The sequence below is a fragment of the Colius striatus genome, chromosome 1 (genome assembly GCF_028858725.1).
Source record: "Colius striatus isolate bColStr4 chromosome 1, bColStr4.1.hap1, whole genome shotgun sequence".
NCBI lineage: Eukaryota > Metazoa > Chordata > Aves > Coliiformes > Coliidae > Colius > Colius striatus.
In genome coordinates, this window is record NC_084759.1 from 134,814,856 (window position 1) to 134,838,312 (window position 23,457).

At 40.1% G+C, this 23,457-nt stretch overlaps 1 protein-coding gene across 5 annotated transcripts in view; it reads left to right on the plus strand.

Moving 5' to 3' along the window:
• Positions 1–23,457, plus strand: part of ITPR2 (inositol 1,4,5-trisphosphate receptor type 2) — a 262,685-nt gene that overhangs the window by 162,059 nt on the left and 77,169 nt on the right. For all 5 annotated transcript variants that reach the window (XM_062008731.1, XM_062008738.1, XM_062008748.1 and 2 more), the window contains 3 exons: positions 19,954–20,062; positions 21,750–21,934; positions 23,206–23,389. In XM_062008731.1, the coding sequence (XP_061864715.1) occupies positions 19,954–20,062; positions 21,750–21,934; positions 23,206–23,389 (478 nt within the window). The remainder of the gene's footprint in view (positions 1–19,953; positions 20,063–21,749; positions 21,935–23,205; positions 23,390–23,457) is intronic.

Consider the following 23,457-nt stretch of genomic DNA (forward strand, 5'->3'; position numbering starts at 1 on the left):
GTGGCAGGGTCACTCCAGCTACACTTTCCTAATACCCTTGCTGCTATCATTGTCTGCTCAGTGTTCACTGCAGGCTGATGTCTTAATTCCCCTCCTTTGTGTTAACTGAGCAGCATAAAAAGGTCAGTCATAACAAGTAGGACATTCTCCACTCCTTCCCACCAAACAACTGGCCTTTACTGGTTTAGAAGTTTCTCAGCCATTGAACCTGCTCCTCATTGTTACAGAGCTAAGGTAGGTGGAGTACAAATGTTGATGGAGAGAACTTAGCTTATTGGAGAGCATGTGGGTGCTTAGGTCCCCACAGAGTTATTGGCAAAAAAATAATTCCTAGTTTTTATCTAAGTAGGCCATTGGCACCAAGTTACTTTCAAATCTGCCTATTTAGTTTGCAGACAGAACCCGTTACTTTGGCCTTTATGTGACCCACATTATTTGTTCCTGTAATTATGGGCACAAAGAAAGGCTGATGTTAAAGTGGTCTCATGGGGTGCAGATCTAGGGTATCAGTCATTTGGATGAAGAGAGTTTAGTTTTTCCTTGTGTCCCTTTTGCATTTTCACAGTGTGTGCCACAAAGGCTGAAAAATGGTTCTGTGCTAGCAAAAAGTTGCAGTGTCTTCAGTGTAAAATTTGTTACACTGTATGGAAACTTACCCACTGCCAAAACCATTTGACAAAACATGGAGGAATTCCAGTTTCCTTTGTTAGGTAGGTCTGCAAAATGTTGGGAAAATACATGTTATTTGATCACGATTCATTGTAGGTATGCACATCTGTATTCAACTGAACCTTGTGAGCTGAATGCACCTGCCAGGCAGACCTATCTGCATCTGAAATCATCTCCAACTTCTTTGCTTACTTCTTAGCTTACCACTAGCAACTCTTTCAACACATTGTTGTTTAGCAGCTGTGACTCATGAAAGGATTTGACCATTACAGCTTTCCAATAAACACAGCTGTAATCCTGTTGTAGAAGCATCTTAGTAATGTAAGAGCCTGCTTACACATTTGATCCATATGAGCTTCTAGTTGATATTATCATAAATCTCGATATGTATTTTCCACCGCTGAAACATTACAGTCTCACCTACACTCAAACTTCTTTTGTGTATAATGTAATACCAAAAGCAGGAGAAAGCATCTCAAGTGATTTCCTGTCTTTGCTCTAGGTGAAGGAAGAGAAAGATGCATTCACTGCCTGGAAAATGGCTGACTATTGGATTAATAGATCAGATAGTTTCCCAGGAGTTGAATATCCTTTGCTGCTATTAGACACATAGATGTGAAGTAGATTTTCTGTTGAGAGTGTCTACCTGCGAGGTGGAGTGGCATTTAGGCCAAGAGATGGGCTTGCAGTAGTGAAGCTGTGCTTGTCCAGCTAAGAAATTTGTGGCATCTCTGCCCACAGGCACATTTAGGGTCTACCCACAAAGACCCAGTCATCTTTGAAGGATATGAGAATATAGTGTAACATTTCATGTGAAATAGCTGTCCTTTAATATAGTCAGCCTGTAGTATGTACTTAGAGTAACTTGTGCTATTAAAGGGAATAGGAAAGGTTTTCGTAATCAGTACCTGTATTGTGGTGGCCCAAGTCTGGAGTCCTAATTTAAGTAAAACTTTGAGCAAGAGGACAGTATTTAGAGACAAGCTGCCTACCTGTGGGCCCCTTTATCATCAGTGCAAGCTGAGGACCATAGCATCTTTCAGTAGCAGACTGTAAATTAAGGCCTGTAAGATCTGGCTATTTCCTCTCAATCCCGCTTTCCTCTTTTGCTTTCTGATACAAGATCTGTTCCTTGACATGCGAATGCAAATCATAATGGTTATCTCAGAAATCATTGTTATGTTGCAATGTTTTTATGAGGCCAGTAGCCTAATGCTGCAAAGTTGTTTGCAATGTTAAGCTTCTACACCTAAAGCAGTGAGGTATCCATGGTAACTGTCTTGCCTGTACACGGTACCCAGGGCTGCCTTTTCACACAGGTCAGAGCACACACATTCTCAGATACTGACTTAATTTAGTCTGCCTCAAACATCAGGTCATTTTTAAAAGACACTGCCTCTGACTTTTTTAAAAAATAGAATTTAATATTTAATTAGTCGTTTGAGCCTTTGTATTCTACTGCTGAAAGCAATGTTAAAAGGCTTTGCCATTGTAAATACATCTGTTGCCTAGACCTGTTCAAATTAGACCTAAGTCTTGTGCCGAAAACGTTAAGGACTTTGCAGCAAAGAAAATCCAAATTAAAGTTTCTGCTCTACCACTGATGAATCATCCCAATATGAAGTTTACAATTGCACAATTTCATCTAGGTCGTCTGTCAGGTACTCAGTATACTTGTGTGGTTCAGAGCGTTCCAGGGATTGATTCCTTCCTTCCTTCCTTCCTTCCTTCCTTCCTTCCTTCCTTCCTTCCTTCCTTCCTTCCTTCCTTCCTTCCTTCCTTCCTTCCTTCCTTCCTTCCTTCCTTCCTTCCTTCCTTCCTTCCTTCCTTCCTTCCTTCCTTCCTTCCTTCCTCATCTTTTTGTCAGTTTTTATAAAATGCACGTTCATTGAGGATTTCTGTTCTACTCTGTAATTATATATTTTTGTTTGAGTTACCTGCATATATACAAAAACCCAAGGAAAATTCTCTGCAAACCTGAATGTCATGCTTAGAACGTTTTTCACTTGCCAGCCTACTTCAATTTTAAGCTTGTCCCATCCTTATTTTTTTTAACATAATTTTGCATTGTCTTTTGCATTGGTTTGTTCTGTCAGTTGCAGTGATTTTTACTGTAGTGAATCACCAGGTGTGTTTCTTCTGAGTGTTCAGGTTAGTGATTCGAGTATGGAGAAGGAGGAACCGGCTCAACTTTTAACCAGATGCTTCTTTCCCAAATGCTTACTTGCCCTTTTCTGCTCTCCTCCGGAGCTATTTTACCAATCAAGGAGGCATGATTACCAGAGTTACTGAGGGGGAGAAGCTACAAATCAAGTGCCGCATGTCTTATAAACTGTCCTTGTTACAGCTGGGGGATAGAGAGGAAAAGGGCAAATTCAGAGGGGGCAAGGAGGAAGAAAAAAGATGGGAGACATCAAAGCGGGAGAGACAAACTCCAGATCCTCTCCCAGTCATCTACATCATCTGTTCTGCACTGTATAAATCTGTCAAGCTTTTGGCCAATTCTCAGCAGCTCTGGGTGCCACAGAAAGAATACTAATACTTGTTTCTACATACAGTGAATTTTAGGCCAGAGAAGAACATTAAATATGTAGGTGGAGGCATCTGCATGACACTCAGTCCTTAGCAGTCAAAAAGCTGTTTCACCATCAAGTGAACTCACAGGGAGACAGAAAGCTTAATAATGTATAGGAAACCAATTTATGTAACAAAGTCATCAGAAAGTTGTAATTAATCGAAAGAAATGAATAATGATGACATTTTGGGCAATGTTATTTAGGGCTAAATGAGGGACCTGGTGTTCCTAGGCTGTCATCAGAACAGAGAAGTCTGACACTGCCATGCAAAAGCATTCTTTAGTGTCTTAGAGAATGAGGTATTTTGGACTTTGTTAGTATAAGAACAGAAAAATCATCTGTGGGATGCAGAAGGACAAATATGGAGAGTTACCTGGCTTAGCAAGTGAGCGTGGGTTCCCAGGTCATGACTAGCAGAATTACTCGCTGAAGAACGGATCCCTAGAGCTTCTGTCTAAGAAGCTGCCTTTTGTTCAAAACTTAGTGTTTCTACATGTCATTGTTTTTACATAAACTGGTAGTATTTCTTTAAGCAAAGATAAAGGCACATGAAATGCAGCCCTTTTTCACATTAGCATTTTGGTAATGTAGTCTTTCATTACGACAATTCTGCTCTTTGCGTGTTGAATGTGGCTGATATTTTGGGTCACTGTAGTGCTGTGCTCTGGGTATCTCTCTCCTCATGTCAGATTTCATAAAATCAACTTTTTCTTTTGAATATGTAGTTTTTGAATCCAATACAGATAGAATTGATACACTTCATGTTCTCTTCTAAACACATGTGGATTGCCAAAGAAAATCAGACCAGAGGATTAAGAGTCCTGTCTTTCTGTGTGGCAATCACCAGATGCTTCAGAAAGTCTTGAGAATCCCCAGTATAGGCAGAGCTCAAGTTTTCTATTCTTCCTGAAGTCTTGGGATAATCCTTACCAGTAAGATCATAAATCTGTCGCTCCTAAAGCATGAGATTTTGTCATCTTTCCCCTAACTGTTTTTTAACAGATGCTATTGTAACTGGTTTTGCTTGTTGTCTGTAGAAATGTCCAAACTCTTTTTGAGTCTTGCTCAATTCTTGGCCTTTGGAACTTCCCAAGTTAATGAGATATGCTATCCAATTATGTGTAACTTAACAAGTATTTTTTTATCCCTTTTTCACCTACAACCTTTACATTCCATTGAAGACCCTTTCTTGATTGAGAGAGAAAGCAAGAATTCCTGACCTCCCCATCTCCTCACTATTCATACTTTTCTGTACTGCTGTCACATCTTTTCATCTGTTCTCTAAGGTGAGCAACCTCAGTATTTAATACCACAGTTTTTCTACATCTCTATGTGCTCCCAGCACTTTTCTGAGCCTTCTGGGAGATGGCAACCTGTAGCAAACACAGACTTTGGATGAAACTCTAACATTGAACTAACTTATGGCACTAACTTTGTCTATACTATTTGTCATCCTACTCCACTTTTTAACACGGTTTTAATAGAATCATAGAATGGTTTTGATTGGAAAGAACCTTGAAGAGTATCTAGTTCCAGCCCTTCTGCTATGGTCAGGGACACCTTCCACTGGACCAGATTGCTCAAAGCCCCATCCAGCCTGGTCTTAAACAGTGCCAGGGATGGGACATCCATAGCTTCTTTGGACAACCTGTTCCAGTGCCTTACCACCCTCACAGGGAAGACCGTCTTCCTTACATCTAATCTACATCTGCTATCTTTAAGTTTCAAGCCATTAGCCCTTGTCCTGTTACTACTTACCTTCATAAAAAGTCCCTCTCCAGCTTTCTTGTAGGGCCCCTTTAGGTACTGGAAGGCTACTAGAAGAGCTTCCTGGAGGCTTCTCTTCTCTAGACTGAACAACCCAAGTCTTTCCACCTGTCTCCATAGGAGGGATGCTTCAGCCTCTGATCATCTTCATGTCCTGCCTTTGGACTTACTCCAACAGGTCCATGTCCTTATGTTTTATGCCCCAGAGCTGGATGCAATATTACAGGTGGGGTCTCATGAGAGCAGAGGGATGGAATCCTGTCCCTTGACCTGCTAGCCATACTTCTTTGGATTCAGCCCAGGATATGGTTGCTTTTCTGGAATGCAACTGCACATTGTTGTCTCACATTCAGCTTTTCATCCACCAACACCTCCAAGTCCCTCTCCACTGAGGTGCCTTGAATCCACTCATCCCCTCACCTGTATTTGTGTTTGGGATTGCCCCACCCAGGTACAGGGCCTTGCACTTGGCCTTGTTGAGCTTCATGAGGTTTTCATAGGCTCCCCTCACAAGTCTGTCCATATCCCTCTGCATGGGTTACCTCCAGCATGTCAACTTCACCACACAGCTCAGTGTTGGTGGCAAACTGCTGAGGGAGCCCTGATCCCACTGTCCATGTCACCAACGAAGATGTTCAACAGCCAATCCCAACCCCTGAAGAACACCACTTGTCACTGCTCTCCACTTGGCCATCGAGCCTTTGACCACAACTCTGAGTGTGACCATCCAGCCAATTCCTTATCCACTGAGTGGTCCATCTGTCAAATTCAAGTCTCTCCAGTTCAGAAACAACAATGTTGTGCAGGACAGTGTCAAATGCTTTGCACAAATCCGGGTAGATACTGTCAGTCACTCTCCCCTTATACACAGTAACCCCATCATACAAGGCCACTACATTTTTCAGGCATGAATTGCCCTTAGTGAAGCCATGTTGACTGTCACCAGTTACCTCATTTTCCATGCTCTTGCTGGGCACAGATGTGGAACTGACTGGCCTGTAGTTCCCAGGTCATCCTTTGTTTTGTTTTTAAAAACGGAGGTAATGTTCTCCTTTTTCCTGAAGTCAGTGGGAACTTCACTGGACTGCCACGACTTCTCAGATATGATGGACAATGGTGTAACAAGCTCCTCTGCCAGTTCCCTCAGGACAGATGCAGATGCGTCATACAGGTTGCATGGACTTGACCTTCACAGAATCACAGAATGTTAAGGTTTGGAAGGGACCTCGAAAGATCATCGAGGTGCAGGGCCACCTAGAGTAGGTCACACAGGAACTCATCCAGATGGGTTTTGAGTGTCTGCAGAGGAGACTCCACAACCCATCTGTGCAGCCCGTTCCAGTGCTCTGTCACCCTCACAGTGAAGGAGTTTTTCCTTACATTTCTTTGGAACCTCTTATGTTTCAGCTTGTACTCATTGCCCCTTGTCCTATCATTGGACATCATTGAGAAGAGCCTGACACCATTCTCCTGACACTCGCCCTTTATGTATCTGTAAACATTAATGAGATCACTCCTCAGTCTCCTCCAAACTAAAAAGCCTCAGGTCCCTCAGCCTTTCATCAAAAGGGAGATGCTCCATTTCCTTATTCATGTTCCTTAAATAGTTTCAAACCTGATCTTCTTCTACAGTGGGTGTTTTTTTATTTCCCCAGTCCCTGTAGTGGCCTTCTGTGACTTTGGTGGTGTGACTGAAGCATTTGTTGGGGAAGACTGAGGCAAGAAGGTCGATGAGCACCACAGCCTTTTCCATGTCCTGGGTAACCATGTCTCCCGTTTTCTTCTGGAGAGGGCCCATATTCCTCCTAGTCTTCCTTTTATCACAGACATACCTATAGAAGCTTTTCTTGTTGCCCTTGATGTACGTGGCAAAATTTAATTCTATCAATCAGAGCTGTAGCTTTCCTACTCTCATCCCTGGCTGCTTGGACAATTTCTCTGTATTTCTACCTGGCCTTGTTTCCACCCTCTGTAGGCTCCCTTTTTGTGTCAGTTTGTCCAGGAACTCCTTATTCATCCATGCAGGCCTCCTGGTATTTTGCCTGACTTCTCTTTGTTGGAATGCATCATTCGAGAGCTTGGAGAAGAGAGCCCTGGCGAGCCTCTCTTCCCTCCAGGGCTGTATGCCATGGTACTCTACCAAGCAGATCCCTGAAGAGTCTAAAGTCTACTCTCCTGAAGTCCAGGGTACTGAGCTTACTGCATGCTCTCTTTGCCATCCTAAAGGTCTTGAACTCTGATATTTCACGGTCACTGTAGCCAAGGCTGCAGTTTTGAGGACAATGCATATTTGAGGACAATGTCCAGAATAGCACCTCTCCTCATTGGCTCCTCTGTTATCTTGAGAAAGAAGTTGTCATCAGTGCATTCAAGGAACTTCCTGGATTGCTTATGCCTTGCTGTGTTGCCTTTCCAACAGATACTGGGGTGATTGTCATCCCCCATGAGGACCCGGCTTGTGAACATGAGGCTGTTCCACTCTGTCTATTAAGGGCCTTGTCTGCTTGGTGTCCTGGCTGGGTAACCTGTAGCAGACACCCACTATAGTGTCCTCTTTCCCTGCCCTCCTATTAATCCTGACTTGTAAGCTCTCAGTCAGCTCCTCATCCATCCCCTGCAGAGCTCCACACTCTCCAGCTGCCAATTGACATAGAAGGTGACACCCCTTTCTCATCCCCCATCCCTTGATTTTCCTCAAGAGCCTTTACCCTTCCATTCCAACACTCCAGTCATGGGAGCCATCCCACCATGTCTCTGTGATGCTGACAAGATCGTAACTGCACAGGCATATGCAGGACTCTAACTAAGTTGGGGCCCTGATGATGCTGACTTACTGGCTGGAGTGGCTGGAATTCCTTTGTGCTGCTTTCAGATGCTCTCCTGCTGTCGTGTGGGCCCGCTCTGGGCATCCCTTACTGGCACTGGCATCAAACTGGTAGGAGTGAGTGGACTGAGGTTCCTCTCCCTTTCACTGAGATATGCTAACTAGATGTGGCAGCGATGTTGCATTCAGAACAGTGGGTTTTACTAGGAATCAGAATAGCTTGAGCTGTGAATTATGTGGCCCCGTAGACTGTTGGAGGGTTTTGTTGTGTATTCATTCAAAGCACTGACTGGCTGGCATGCAAATAAAATCTAATTTCCAGTTGTTGGAGCTGTAAAGTTCATCTTGGTTTTCATATTGCCATTGAGACATTGCTGAGTGTTGCATGGCATTTGTCAGAGAGATATCATTAGTGGAGGTATCAGTAGTCTGTATTTTTTCTACAGTACACTGTAGAAAAATTGCAGTCAGTTACAGGACCTCCAGAACAGTTTTCTGCAGGCTCACCGTCAATCTGTACTGTACTTAACAGCTCTAAAGAAGTATATGACATTGCATTTCCATCGCTACATGCTGTATATGTAGGAGCATTCCAGTGATAATGTATTTCTCCTTGGAAGCAATAGAAATTTAGACATTATGATAGCAACAGCTTCATAAGAAATGTATACTAAAACACATTATGATAAAACAGCTACTGCACATGCGCAGCAATCTTATCTGTGACATAAATAACTCAACAATTTTAACAAATAATATATATAAAGGGGCAATTTAATATTATGGGTGAACAGCTTGCATATTAAATTTTGTATAAAATTTTTGGTAGTTGAATTTTGAAAAGCTGAGAAAGCCTCATGAAGATGTGTTCATCTCTCCCTTGTCTCTACCTTTGAACAGCTGATTTAATTTCAAACAAATTTTGGTCATGTTTTGAAGCAATTCTAGAGTGGCTTCAATGTGGGTGATTTGGGTTTTTTTCCAGTTTAACCTGGAAGAGATCTTTTTCCTGGTCTGGTGAAACTTTAGAAATTGCTGTTGCTACTAAAATAAGACAACAGCTAAGAAGCTATTGAGCTTGGGCATGACAACCGATATACCTCCAAAAGCTATTAAAATGAAAATGTTATTCTCTTAACAATGTTCAGTTTTATTCAGCAACTTTGGCTAATAGAAACTTCTGCTGCAGTTTATGAAACTTCTATTTCAGTGTTACGCAAAGTCAGAATTATTTCCGTGACACTCTTCAAAGGACATTATTAGGTTTATTTGCTTGAGCTGATGAAATCTTAGACTTCAAGAGTAGAAAGCTAATATTAGCCTCTTAATTTAGAGGGGAAGATTGAGAAATGATTGGAAAACAGAGAAGTTTTTCCTAGTAAAGGGTGCCTTTAAAAAATCAGAATGTCTGCCTGTCATTTGGTAGAGATGCTCTGTAATGAAAACTTCAGATATGGCAGAAAAGGATAGCTCCAACACCAAGTCATTGCAGTTTCGATAAGCAGTATGTAAAAGCCAGCATATACCCTGAATGACCCTGGATAGGTGCTTAGCCTACTCACTCACTAATGACATTAATGAGAGTTGAGGTAGCTTGGCCCAACTTAGGCTTGCAATCAAGACCTGATTCCTCATTCCTGAGGAATAAACCTGCCAATTGCTTTTTTTCCCCAGCCTCCTGAGGAATTCAGCAATAAGATTATCCTAGAGTCTGACTCTTCCAGAGCAGAGCAGAGCTCTGGTTTTCTTTTAATTGTAGGATTACCTATTTCTCATACTTTATGAAGGGGTCCTTTCCTTCTAGTGTGGTCTTACTCATAATCCTGGATTGCCATTAATTCTTAGTTGCTTGGGCTCTCTTGCTGGCAATGAATGTGCTGATTTGCCGTTTGACGGAGAGGAGATGCAGTGCTTTTCAGCAATAGCCAAGGGACAGCAGCTACATCCTTGCTGAGAGTCAGTACCAAGGATCTGAGCTCCTCTTAGCATACAGTATCAACAAATCTACTGGGGGAAGTGGCTTAATATTTACTTGATATTTACCACCTCTGACAATCAAAGTCATGAGTCATGCTGCTAAAAATGATGGAACTGCCTTGGTTTGCTCTCTTAACGACCTAAAACCCAACAACATGTTTTAGGGATTTTTTTTTCTGACCTTCTTATTCTGGCCACACAGATTTCACATTTCCAAGTACTATTCCTGGAACTGGGAGCACTAGAAATTTGGGGTGTGGAGGGGTGTATATGTGTGTGTTCTTCTTGTGAACTGGAATTTTAGTACAAGCACATAACTCTAGGTGCTGAACTTAAATTGCCAGTTATCAGGAAAAGGATAATACAATTTGCAGAGTTGGCATTAATAGAAAATTCCCAATTAAGTTCACTGGGAAATTATGCAAACTAACACTTTACAAAAAAAAAAAGGAGGGGAACAGGGATTATAAACTCTTTCAAATTATCCCTAAAAATAGATAGCTAATGAAGATTAAATACTAGATTTGCAGTGCTGTCTAACTTTGTTCTACTTTTTTGTTAGTCTGAAATACCTCCTAACTTCATAGATATAATGGAGTCAATGCAATAGCTAGCTTTGCTCCAAATGGGAATTGTTCTCCTCTGCTTAGAAATGGAAGGTGCTGTGTTTTGTTTGCCATGCTGTGCAGCATACAGCAAAGGGAGAATCTGCCTGTCACTGCAATTAGCACTTAGGACATCTCATACTCTATCTGGTCCCTGTCCAGCCTATTCTTTTGAGCTGGTGTGTGCTTATTTTCTAGCAAGATGCTAAGACTATGTTTCCATATACCATTGTTAGCACTGGCAGTTTAAATATTGCTGCTGCCCTAAACTGCCACAAGACTGAATTCCTTTAGCCATTCCCATTTTGTTGCATGGATGGGACCTGCTTAAGCATGCTTTGACCAGCTGTTTTTCTTTGCAATAGCCACAGTCTGTGCCAGACTGTAGGAGTACAAACTCACTTGGCCCAGCTTTGTATGTTGGCCTTCCAAGAATTTAAGGTAAATTCAGATCTTTCCTTGCAAGCTGTTTAAGGCTTCATTTTGTACAATCTTTAGGCACCTAAAAGTGCGAGTATACTTGGAGGTACACACACATACAGACACTCTTGGTTTTCTCTTTAATGCCCAAGAAATCAGCAATAATTTGGTATCTGTTTTCGCCTAAGAATACAAGGCCATTTGTCAGAAGCATCAGGCGTGTTGGTCATTTTGTCAGGCTGGTTCTTGGGGCACTATAAATACAGATACTGGTCACTGTCAAAATCATAAAAGGATGGAATCTGGCAGCTACATATACTGAATGTTGTGGCATTCAGGCAGGAATGAGTGACATTAGAGGAAAAACTGTTGGTTTTAATGAAGCCTTAGGATTGTTTTGAAACAAAGCACATGTTGAGGTAGTAAATGTTGAGAGTATTCTTTTAATATCAATATCTTTTTTAAAAAATAAAAATAGACATACAGAGCAGTTCTAGCTGAGTAATTAATGTTAACTGGAAATATTTGTGGATATTGGAGAAAGTGACAAACGTTGCAGAAAGATTCCCAGAGGCCTAGTAACACAGACTGAGACATAATCCTGATAACCTGACATAAAAAATGGATCTGTCCCTTCAAATATAAGCAGAGTGATATGAATAACTGGAATGCCTTAGAATAAACACTGAATTTCTGAAGTGTCTTCATCGGTCTCTTTTCATCATCAATTGTGTCCAGTTCTGGACCTCTCACTACAAGAAGGACATTGAGGTGCTGGAGTGTGTCCAGAGATGGGCAACAAATCTGGTAAAGGGTTTGGCAAATAAGTCCTATGATGAGCAGCTGAGGGAGCTGGGGATGTTTAGCCTGGATAAGAGGAGTCTGAGGGAAGACCTTATCACTCTCCACAACTACCTGAAAGGGAGTTGTAATGGGGAGGGGGTCAATCTCTTCTCTCCAGTAATGAAAGATAGGACTTGAGGAAATGGGCTCAAGTTGCACCAGAGGAGGTTTAGATTGGACATTAGGAAGAATTTTTTTACCAAGAGTAGTTAAGCATTGGAACGGGCTGCCCAGGGAGCTGGTGGAGTCACCATCTTTTGAAATATTTAGAAGATGCATAGATGAGATACTGAGGGACATGGTTTAGTTTAGTGATGGGCTTGACAGTGTTGGGTTAGTGGTTGGACTCAATGATTATAAAAGTCTTTTCTGTAACAATTCTATGATTCTTTACTAGTAGGCAAGGATGAAGTAGAGGAATCAGTGGGTCTGGTAATGGGTAAAAATGAGCAGGTAAAAACTGAAATACAGAAGTGCCTCCTGAGCCACTTTGAAAATCCTAAGCCAGTAAGTGAAGACCTGAGTATATCTAATACAAAACAGGACAGGCAGTGTATCTGCAGTGCATCCTTTATCTAGGAAATTCAGTATCTGTAATGTATTGACTTTGAAGTTCATCATAATAGTAACATGGTGAAACAGAAAAATGGCGTGAAAATACTGTTTGGCCACTTCTATTGTTTTTCCATAGCTACCTGTTTCAAATTGCTCTTAAAATGTCAAAGCCTGGTAGTGTTCATAAGTATGCATCTGGAAATTAAATATCTGTTTTAGTAAATATTCACATTAGGACATTCAGGGGTAAATTTTTCTTGCAGAGCATGAGGAGTTCCACACAGAAATCCTGTTAGCAAATAATAGGATTTGTGTGCAAACTCCCTGTGCATCACTTTGAAAGTTTACCCCCTGCAGCATAAGAGTTAGATAATTTTAGTCTTTGAAAATTATGCTTTTCAGATCTGGTCTTTTTCTACAATATATTATTGGTGGTGCAGTCATAAATGCTTCTGAGTGATCATGACCAAATCTTACATTGTTTTCTTTCACTGGTGGAGAACTTGGATTATTGTGTGCCTCAATGCTTTGTCTTGTGTTGGAGAAAGTTGCAAAGGAAAATTACATGAGTGCAAACATGATCTGTTTTCTAAGTGCACAATTTATGTCTGCAGATGGAAACCATGTAACTAAATGAGCATCAGGACAAGTGACAGATATTAACAGTAATACTTGCCTACAACAAAAACCTGTTCTGTATATACAAATATATATACACATATGTAGAGATCTAATGTTTGAACCGAAAAAACAGACATTTGCAGCTAATATTTTATGGGCCAACAGTGAAATTTTGTAATATACAAAATAAAACTGTATTTTCAAAATGTTTTCTTCTCAGTCGAAGTCTGAATGCCCTGATGCTCAGATTTTCACTAATCCAGGCAGGTTTTCTCTCCTGTTGTACTCAGTGGAGACAGGTTTTTTAAGAAATAGTGCCCCCCCCCCCCCCCCCCCCCAAAAAAAAAAAATCTATCTTTTAATAGGACACTATCCTGAGTTTCTTTAGGGTGCAAAAATTGGACAGTTAATGAGGCAAAAACTGGTTTTCTTGCAATGTGTCCATAGTGAAATAGACTGGCAATAGCATTTGATTTGCAATGTTTTGTCACTTAAGCTTCCAGCTTTTGATGGAACATGGACCTATAATGAAAAAAAAATTAAAAGACTGCTAAAAAAAAAACAGACTCCATTTTGAAATCACTTCGGGTTTTTTTTAGAGAAGGGTCATGCTTGTGGTTCTTTATCTGCATTTGTTAATGAATCTCTGCACTAATTACAACGTCAGGTTTATCAGTCACCCTTTGTGATGTAGGCAATTTGTGTTGAGTGAGATTAATACCAGATTCCTGTAGGATAGAACAATGGCACATTTAAAATGTGAGGCGTCTCTGCCTGATGAGAGACAGCTGGGAGATATGGGTGGCCAGTTCTGCTCTCCTAGGAGAGCTGTGTCATAAGTCTGGTGCATATTTTGGATTTTTTTTTTCTTTTTAGAGTTGTATAAAAACTTTTGCCAAGCAGAGTATGTGTCTGCTCCTTTTCCTACTGAAGTTGCTGGCAAATCTGTTGATTTTAGTTGAAGCAGAGCTGGACACGAGTTGGACTCAACCTCATTATTTAGAAGTGCTTTTTCTCTGAGGCAAGTAAACATTCCAGTGTGCAAATAACTCTGCTCTTGGGTGTCATATTTTATTGGTGAAAATATATCAGTTTCAACTATCAGTTGGCTGAGAAAATTCTTGTTGCAAAAAGATCAAAAGCAGGAAAAAAGTTCACTGTGTAAAAATAATCAAACAATGCCCCAAAGCAACCAACCTCTCCCAACTCATGAGCCCCCTGGAAGTTGCTGGCATCATGAAGATGGAAATTTTCCACTTTGTTGATATAAACTCTGGAGCTCTCTTCCAAGCTCCCACTTGCTCACATGGTAACTGTGAGCCTCAGTTCATCTATTTTGGAGATTAGAAGATATCTGTGCCATCTTATATTTCAAGAGCATGTTGAATCGTTTTTCAAGGTGTATAAAACTTTCATGCTTGATATCTTCACAGAAGCCACTTGCACAAAACTGCTTCTGCTACCATGTTTTGTGTCCAAGGGAAATAAGGGAACAAAATAGTTTGAAAATGGGTGAAAAACAACCAACAACTCATCCTGAAGCAGACATTCAGACCAAGCCAGAATAGAAATTTCCTTTATAAATGATGAGGAGAAATCAGAGGTAGGTATTTTTTAAACAGTCTTCATAGAAAGCCAGGCTTCTAACATTGTCTGTAGTTACTACAGGAAACGGTGGCATGATGTCTTCATAAATTATGTGAGATGACATGTTTTTGTCACTCAGCTTATTCTCCTAATGTAGACCACAAGACCTTCAAATAATTTCTGAGAAACTATGTAGTGGTGATTTAGTAACTGCCAGCAATATGGACTATCACACCTCTTCTTCAGCTATTTCAATAACTAAATGCCATTACTGCTATATAAAATAAAAATAAAATTTGTAACCCACAAACTGAGCAGTCCATCTATTTCTGCCCCTTTCCTAGATGAATTTTACTGTCTTCAGCTTCTTACCAGTATGGCATACATCTATGTATCATTGCTTGTTAGATTTCTCCCAGTTCTCTGGAATTTTGTGTCTGTTCCAAACTTTCTGAAAACCTGTATTAGTAGACCAGAGATCCCAACCAACTCCTCTTTTATACTTGGCTGCAAGTTTATATTGGGTTTACATGATGAGGTTTTTGTAATAGAGGAGCTACAAGGGTGGCTTCTGTGAGAAGCTACTAGAGGCTTCTACCGCGTCTGATAGAGCCCACGCAGCTGGCTCTAAATCGGGCCTACTGCTGACCAAGGCTAAGCCCATCAGCAATGGTGGTAGTGCTTCTGGGAGAAGTTACTCTGCAAGATCAGTTACTGCTGGAGGAAGGAGAATATGTGAGAGCAACAACTCTGCAGACACCAAGGTCAGTGAAGGGAGGTAGGGGCATGCATGGTGCTGCAGGTGCTGGAGCAGGGGTTCCTCTGCAGCCTGTGGTGCAGCCCGTATTAAGGCAGACGCTGCCACCGCAGCCATGGAGGCCACAGAGGAGCAGAGATCCACTTGCAGCCCAGGGAGGACCCCATACTGGAGTGGATAGATGCCCAAAGGAGGCTGTGACCTCATGGGAAGCCCATGCTGGAGCAGGCTCTTGGCAGGACCTGTGGACCCGTGGAGAGAGGAGCCCACACTGGAGCAGGCACCTGTTAGGACTTGTGACCCTGTGGGAGTCTGTTCCTGAAGGACTGCACCCTGTAGAAAGGACCTACACTCTGGCAGTTTGTGAAGAACTATAGCCTGTGAGAAGGATTCATGTTGGAGCAGGGGAAGTGTCATGAGTCCTCCCCTTGAGGAGGAAGGAGACACAGAGAGACAATCTGTGACCACAACCACCATTCATCATCACCTTGTGCTGCTGGTGGGGAGGAGGTAGAGAACTTGGGGGTAAAGTTAAGCCCAGAAAGAAGGGAGGAGTGAGGGCAAACTAATTTAAGGTTTCTCTATTTCTCATTACCTTTCTCTGATTTAACTGGTAATAAATTAAACTGATTTCCCCAAACTGAGTCTATTTTGCCTGTGACAGTAGTGATGAGTTATCTCTCTGTCCTTATCTTGACCTATGAGCCTTTAGTTATATTTTCTCCCCTCTGTTCAGGAGAGAAAGGGAGTGATAAGAGCAGCTTTGGTGGACACCGGGCAGTCAGCCAGGGTTAACCCTCCATGAAGATTTAAAATGCCTAATTTTCATATATCCTTCTGGATTAATACTGAAATATGCTCACAACATCACCCACCATATCGTAGAAGTATATGTTACACATGGCTGCCTTTTCTGTGTTGTTACTGGTAATCTGAACGTTTTCACTTTGTTATTTCAATGTAGAGTGAAAACCAGAGAGATCACCAGATCATCTAGTTCAGCCTTCTGAACATCAATAAATATTACTCCCAATTCTTTAATAAGTATGCAAAGTTATATAAGACAGGACAGATAATTTATGGCAGCATTATACAGTGAGCTGGTGCTGATGCAGGTATCCACACTAAATGTTGTGTACCTCTCTCAGCCATTGCTTCCCAGCGCAGAACACCCTGTCTTTATGTGGAAGCCTTTTGCAGGCTCAGAGAAGAAAAGTGAATAAAACATTGCTTTAAGGCATTTAAATGAAGTTTAAAGACCAACTAGCATAATGAAATATAGACTGAGAAACCGTAATTTGTGTCTACATGTTCTTATTGGAATAATTTTTCCCTATTGGAAACTTTTGTCTGTCAGTCCTTAGCTATTTAAAACTGCAATAACAATAAGCAGTTGTTGCTTTCTTGTGTGCTCAGTCTTTATCCTAGCTTTTGTTAGACACAATAGAGTGGTATTCATGAGTAACAATGAGACTGTTATGTTTTGTGTTTTTTTCAAAGCTATACAATGTTCTAGCCCTTGTAAAAGAATTGCAGTCAGCTGAGTGATGTTTACATGCCACTTCCATACCCTAGCAAGAGGTATAAAAGAAAGTGTTATTGTAGCCATCAGAGGAGAGATTCAGCTTGGAAGGTCAAGACTTCTGCCACATGTAGAAACCTAGGCAGGGAAGATAGCACTCTGCTGCCTATTGTGCTTTTATTTTTGGCCTCTGCTTCAGTAACAGGAGTGTCAATAATAGTTGCTGCAAACTGCTTATTCATGCTACTGCTGTGATCATTTACTTTTGAGCAATATGAATTTTGTGGCTTTGCTAAGTTAGGAAACAGTTTACAAGGAGATCAATGATCTCACTTGCCCTGACAGCAATTTGCCTCGTCCACATGAAGGGGCTGTTCTTGACTGTGTTTTTTGGCATTCCCATAAAAAGTACACCCAGACACCTATACTAGCAGGATCCACACTTTTTCTGGAAGCAGGATCATTCCAACATTTTCTAGCATGATGCTTCAACACAGTTGCAGGCTGGAGGTGACGGGCATTTCTGGTACATTGCACAAGCATTTGCATGTTTCTCAGCTCTGGTTGAAAGAGCTTGGCTCTTCTGCACTTTGTAATGGCAACTGATTTCATGAGGCTTTGGCAAGTTGTACTGACTGCCCAAAGTCATCAGAAAGTGAATGTAGGTCCTGAGCTTGCAGATATGTGGCCTGAGGGTGTGTTTTTGGCATAGCTGTCAGGCAGAGTGTCTACCACATTCCAGTTTTTCAAATCCAATGTCCTTGACTTTTGACACTTTAGAGAGAATTATTAAGTGTTGTCTAGATTCATAGGAGGCTGAGATAGGGAGTGAGAGCAGTAATCCTAATAATTAAGACTTGCTCCTTGGGACAAGAAGTGAAGTACATGCCCTAGTTTGGACGTGGGTGGAGCAGGATTCAGCTTCCCATAGCTAGCTGGAGATTCATGTTCGTATCTCTGCTCCTTCTGGTGTCTTAAAAGGTAGTAAGGTGGGAAGAAGATCTGAGATGTGCCAACAGTTACTCTCTTCTAGTCAGTAAAACCCGAGTGCTAAATCGTTCACTTTATTATCAAATGCTATTTCATGGTTTAGAATGTTCTTCCTGATAAAATAAAGGATGTTTTGATGGATCAATAAAGCTTGTGATCATGGATATTATTCTTAACTATATGTAGATGTCTTTTGGTCTTTCTTCCCATGACTGCACTGTGACTGTTTATATCATTTACTATGGTGCTCTATCAATCATTTACAGACTGCATAGATTGCTGAATGAGGATGTTGCCTCAAGCTGAGTGGTTAATCAAGTGGTATGGCAAATGCCAGCTTGTCTGATTAAAAGATCTTGCTGCAATGCAGTGCCCATTCAGGATTGGGTCCTAGTCTGCAGTTAGGAAATATTTCGGCTCTATGATCCTGTTTGTGTGGTACGGCTTTGTGATTCTGTGACGTATATGCCTCAGAGAGTTTGAAAAGGGACTTAATCCTGATTCTTAGTCCATGTTTCTCAGTTCTGATGGGAACTATTTTCTCTTCAATAACACATTTTTCTTCTTCAGAAGATGAGAAAAACAAGGGTTGCTGGACTTTGGTCATGGCTAGAAACAGGATGTTGAGCAGGAGAAGCTGGTGCTCCCAAACATCTCGAAATCTTTTACGAGCTTGGTTAGTGTACCTTGTCCATGCATGCAGCATTAAACACCATCACAAAGCAGGGAAGGAATTTGTCTCTGCATGAGATCCTCAGAGACTTCTGGTTCTGTCTTCCTCAGTACTGTAGAACATGCTGGCTTAAGCTCACCTAGAAAATCTACTTAATATTAATTCCCTGGCACCGCAGATGTGTAGGTGATGCTTTTTATTTTCCTTGCAGCCATTGTATTCATAGCGTTTGATATTTTTTCTATAGGCTTTGTACTTTCCTTCACTGATTGAGAGAACTCTGTATAGTGTATTATCAAATTAAAGCATCAAAATGTTAAAACTAGGACAGAATGGCTGGTTTGTGTTGTCAGGCTGCACTCATACAGAATATTGCATTCTGGCACTTGTTTGAGGTGGACAAGCCCATTGTCCTTGAAGTCCATAAAGCAGTGAAGCACCACTGTGGCATGTGGTTCCTCTTGGGAATATTGCTAAGTTAACAGAGAAGTGGGAGTGTGAGTTGTGTTTCTTGAGGTGTGTCTGGACTTCCCCACTGCTTGCTGCCTGTGGTGGCCACAGAGATGGTTCAATTGAGAAGCTGACTGCTACAGATGCTAATACGCAGACAACAGTGAGCTGATAAGTACTGATACAGCTTCTGGTGCATATTTTTAAGATCTCTTTTTCGTAAGCATTTTAAGATCTCTTTTTCATAAGTGAGTAAAAGTAAGGAAGAAGTCATCTCATTTTACTTGCAAGCTGTTGAAATGAACAATTTTTCCCTTTCTGTGGTAATCATCAGAGACCTTGCTGTACTTTTTTCTTTATAAAATCTTAGGTTACACGTGTATCTACAGTTGTTGTGTCACCTACTGCCTCTGTAAAGCTGAATGTTGACTGCAGGTGTTCCCAGGAGACTGAAGGCAAAATAAAAATGCCAAGTAGTTGATACTTCCACTCTTGATTCAATGTGTCTTATGCTGCAGAACATATGCAAAATGAAAGGGAAGATCTTCAGAGAACTGCACGCAAATTTTGACTGGTTTTGGTTTTGGAAGTAAAGGAACAAGGACATACAGAGAATGTTTTTTAAGCTGTTCTATCAAATGTCATATCTCTGTTTTAATATTTCATGTGATGTAGCTCCTTTCAGATGATCAGCTGGATTATCTAAGATCAGAGAAAAGGGAGTGATACTACTCAGCTGCAGAAAATAGGAAGAATGTACTGCCATGGCAGAGTAGGGCACAGACCCACTGACTGTGGAGCACTGGCTCTTTGTAGAGTTTGTTTCAACATACATACCTTACAGATAGAAAAAAAAAATCATGGAGGTGGAGATATTTTATTTATAATCAATAAGTTGAAAAGAAACTTCAAAGAAAGTATTTTAGAACTCTTTCCCTGAGATTTGTTAGATAAGAACATTAGACATTTGTTTTCTGGACAACTTCACTACTTGTATGCTTAGTAATTATAACGGGAAGACCTAATAAATTATGTATCTATGTCAAACAGTTTGCTTTTTTAACAAAGGAAATTGGCCACAACTCTAATTTCTTCTATTTTTATCTTTCTCTTAAAGGGCAACACTTTAAGGAAAATACTCCTATATCGCTACTTTAAAGGAGAATATGGAAGTGGTATGAATGGGCCTCTGTCTGCCAGCTACAGCAAAACTGTACAAGTGGGAGGTAAATCAACACAGATCAGTTGAAGAGAACAAAATTAGCAGCACTGTTTTTCCTAATAGGCACATTGGAAGTGCTCCAGGGATTCTGTTGGTAAATAAATCAGACATGTCTGTAACTAATTAGAAGAGAGGTAGTATCAGGCTTTTCCTATTTTTAAGTTACCTGGACTTGTCTCAGCTGGCTGGTGTGAGTTTGGTGAGGGAAGGACCTTCCCTGTGCCCTCCAATTAATCATTCAATTCAGTCCCAATTGGTAACACCATTTTAATGCCAGTAAATTGACATCCAGAAATTCAACAAAGCCCAAAACATGTAAATAATAATGTTACTCTTTCTGGGAACTGAAATATTTTTTTTAAATTCCAGATCCTTTATTGATACATGAAAAAAAAAAAGATACAAGTAATTTCTTCTCACAAAGATATTAATTAGGCAATGGAACAGATTTTTCTGAGAGGCTGCAGAATGTGTCAGTTCTTGTTACAACTTTACTGGCAAGGCTATGATGAACCTACTGTAACTACTGTGAGAAGGAATTTTGAGTAGATGATCTCTGTAGGTCCCTTATAACCTAATTTTTTTGTACAAGCCTGTTATAGAAGCCTTGGGAAGTTACCATAGGGTGGTTCCTAAGAAAATCCAAAGTAATGTATGTCATGGGAAATGAGGCAGAAGCTAGATGAACACCCAGGTCAAAATACTTGCTCTTGTATTTTCAGCATATATAAAAGGCATGCCCAGATTTGTGGACATTTCCACGTTACCCAGCTGATCCTCCTTGGCTGTCTCAGTGTAGACACTGCACATTTTCAGTCCTAATATCCTGTACACCAAATTTTTCTCTCTAATGAACAGGAGAGTAAAGGTTTACTGTTTTTTCAATTCTCTTGAAAAGGCGTGTGTGTGTGTATGTGCATATGACTTCATCACAAAGAAAGTCAGAGTCATCTTAATCAGTTTAATCAAAGTAGTAGTGACTGATTGAACAAGGATTATATTTTTCCTAGTGAAGTAGACGCAGTTACGTCTTTATAAAAGTAAGCGTAGCAGTAATCTGTGATAAGAAAAGGTAGTTGATTTAATGAGCTAATACATTTAACAAAATTCCTTAAAACTCCATGTTTAATTTGGATTAACTCAAGTCCCTTTCTTAAAGAACATTGTTGTTATGTCAACGGTCTAGGAGTTACATTGACAGAAGGATTTAGCTAGGAGGTCATACCCATAACCGATGTGGTCTTACAACTACACAATCTTTGTATAGTTTAGGCCTGAGACTAAAAAGCAGATTTAAAGTGGTTTGAGAGTACTGACCATACACACAGTTTAGCATATGCATCAGTGGAATTTAAAAAGGGATTTGGTGGACAAATCAATGTCATGTTCAACTTCTTTAGTGTGTGAATATCATGACAGAACAATGGTTTGGGGTTTTGTTTTATTTCTTATTCTTAGAGTCCAACATTGCAGTTTCTCACAGAATTCTTGTTTGTATCAAGGGGAATTTAGCCTGAAACAGAATTTCAAAATTAAATTTATTATGTTTCTACTTGTATTCATAGCAAAAACCATTATTTCTAATATACTCACTTTCATATACAACTCGTAGAATCATAGAATGGTAGGGTTGTAAGGGGCTGTTAAGAGATGAAACAAACATAAATGGTATGTATTTGTCTAATTTTCAGGATTTTCAGGACAAGACTCAGATAAATCTGGGGTAACCATGTTTGATATTCAGTGCCTTCTGGATAAAGAAGGTGCGTCAGAACTAGTCATAGATGTCATAGTGAACACCAAAAATGACAGAATTTTCTCAGAAGGCATTTTGCTTGGTATTGCATTGCTTGAAGGTGGAAATACACAAACACAGGTACTTATTTAATTTACTTATTCACATATTGATTTTCAAATGCATATAGTCTGGAGACATGAAAAAGAACCTTTTGCTCTGAGTTCTGTGAGAAGTTTATCACTATAATCTGTATTGCTATAATACAAATGTAAAGGTTCCCTGTTATTACGCAATATCTCAGTGTAGACTCTTCAGTAGAAGAGAATATTTTTCAGATGTCCTTTTCTGTATAGCACAGCTATCTTAATCTGGTCTTTGCCCTGTGAGCATTATCTCCAGTTATTTCATAGCTCTTGTAAAATTAAACATTGCAATGCTTACACTGTATAATAGCAATAAAACTATTTTCTAGAAACATTTAGGGACATTTATCAAAATCTCCAAAGAAATTAAAACTGGTCATTTGAGAAGATCCGTATCCCAGGCCATAGAAAATAACTACAGTTTCTAGTTTTTGTGAATGATATCCTGCTCACTCAGCTTCAGCCAAATAAAATTATTGTTTATTTTTACTCTGTGATCAGCAGAGTTACTGTAAGAGAGATGGTATGAATCACTCGCTACATTTCCTTGTATCTCATTGTTGCATGTGAATGAAGCTGAAATAACCAACTTTCACTCATTTTAGGACTAGAAAAGTTAAACAAGAGGAATCCCATCCTATATCTTTATTCTTTAACGTTTTCTGGACATAGATTGTACTATCTATTTTAAAGAAGTGAGATTTTGTTGCAGCTTTCTAAAATGAACTGTTAGGGGCTATAAAATGCTCTACTTTAAAATAGAGTTTGTAAACTGTTGAAAATGCTACTCAGCCTTCTTGACAGTAATACAAAGGGACTGAACTTCATAGCCTAAAATATTAATTCCAGTTCTGTTTGAATCACAAAAAATGTATATAATCTAAACTATAATATTGCATGTTAGGTGTTTCATTACTCTTCTTGTTACATAATAACAATTAACTTTCACTATTATTTGTGGACAGGATATTGTGACCCTAGAGTGCCAGAAGAAATTAAGAGTGTGGCAAAGTAATTTAACTTCAAGTGTAATAGTGACATGTTAAGGATTGCAAATAACAGTGTTCACCATTTTATCCAAATTTTAAAATGTTATCATTAATCTCTGTTACTAGCCTTTTATATCACTTTGTGAAAGAACTGATCAGGCAGTGGCAAACCTTTTCTGTGTAATGAAGTAATTATTTGTTTCACAAAAAATAGTGTATTTTTAGTATTTCTTCTTCATTAGAAGATTGATATCTAAAGAATTATTTTATTCTTCAGTATTCAACTTACCAGCAACTGAAGGAGCAAAAAAAGTCAGAGAAATTCTTTAAAGTCCTATATGACCGCATGAAAGCTGCTCAGCAGGAGATACGATCGACAGTGACAGTGAACACTATTGATTTGGGGAGCAAAAAGAAAGATGATGATAGTGACCTAAGCATATCTGTTCCCAAAAAGAGAGGTAAGAAGGCACCTGTGGAAAAGAGGGAAGAAATGCATTGTATTCTAACTGTGTGTACTGTGCCCTCT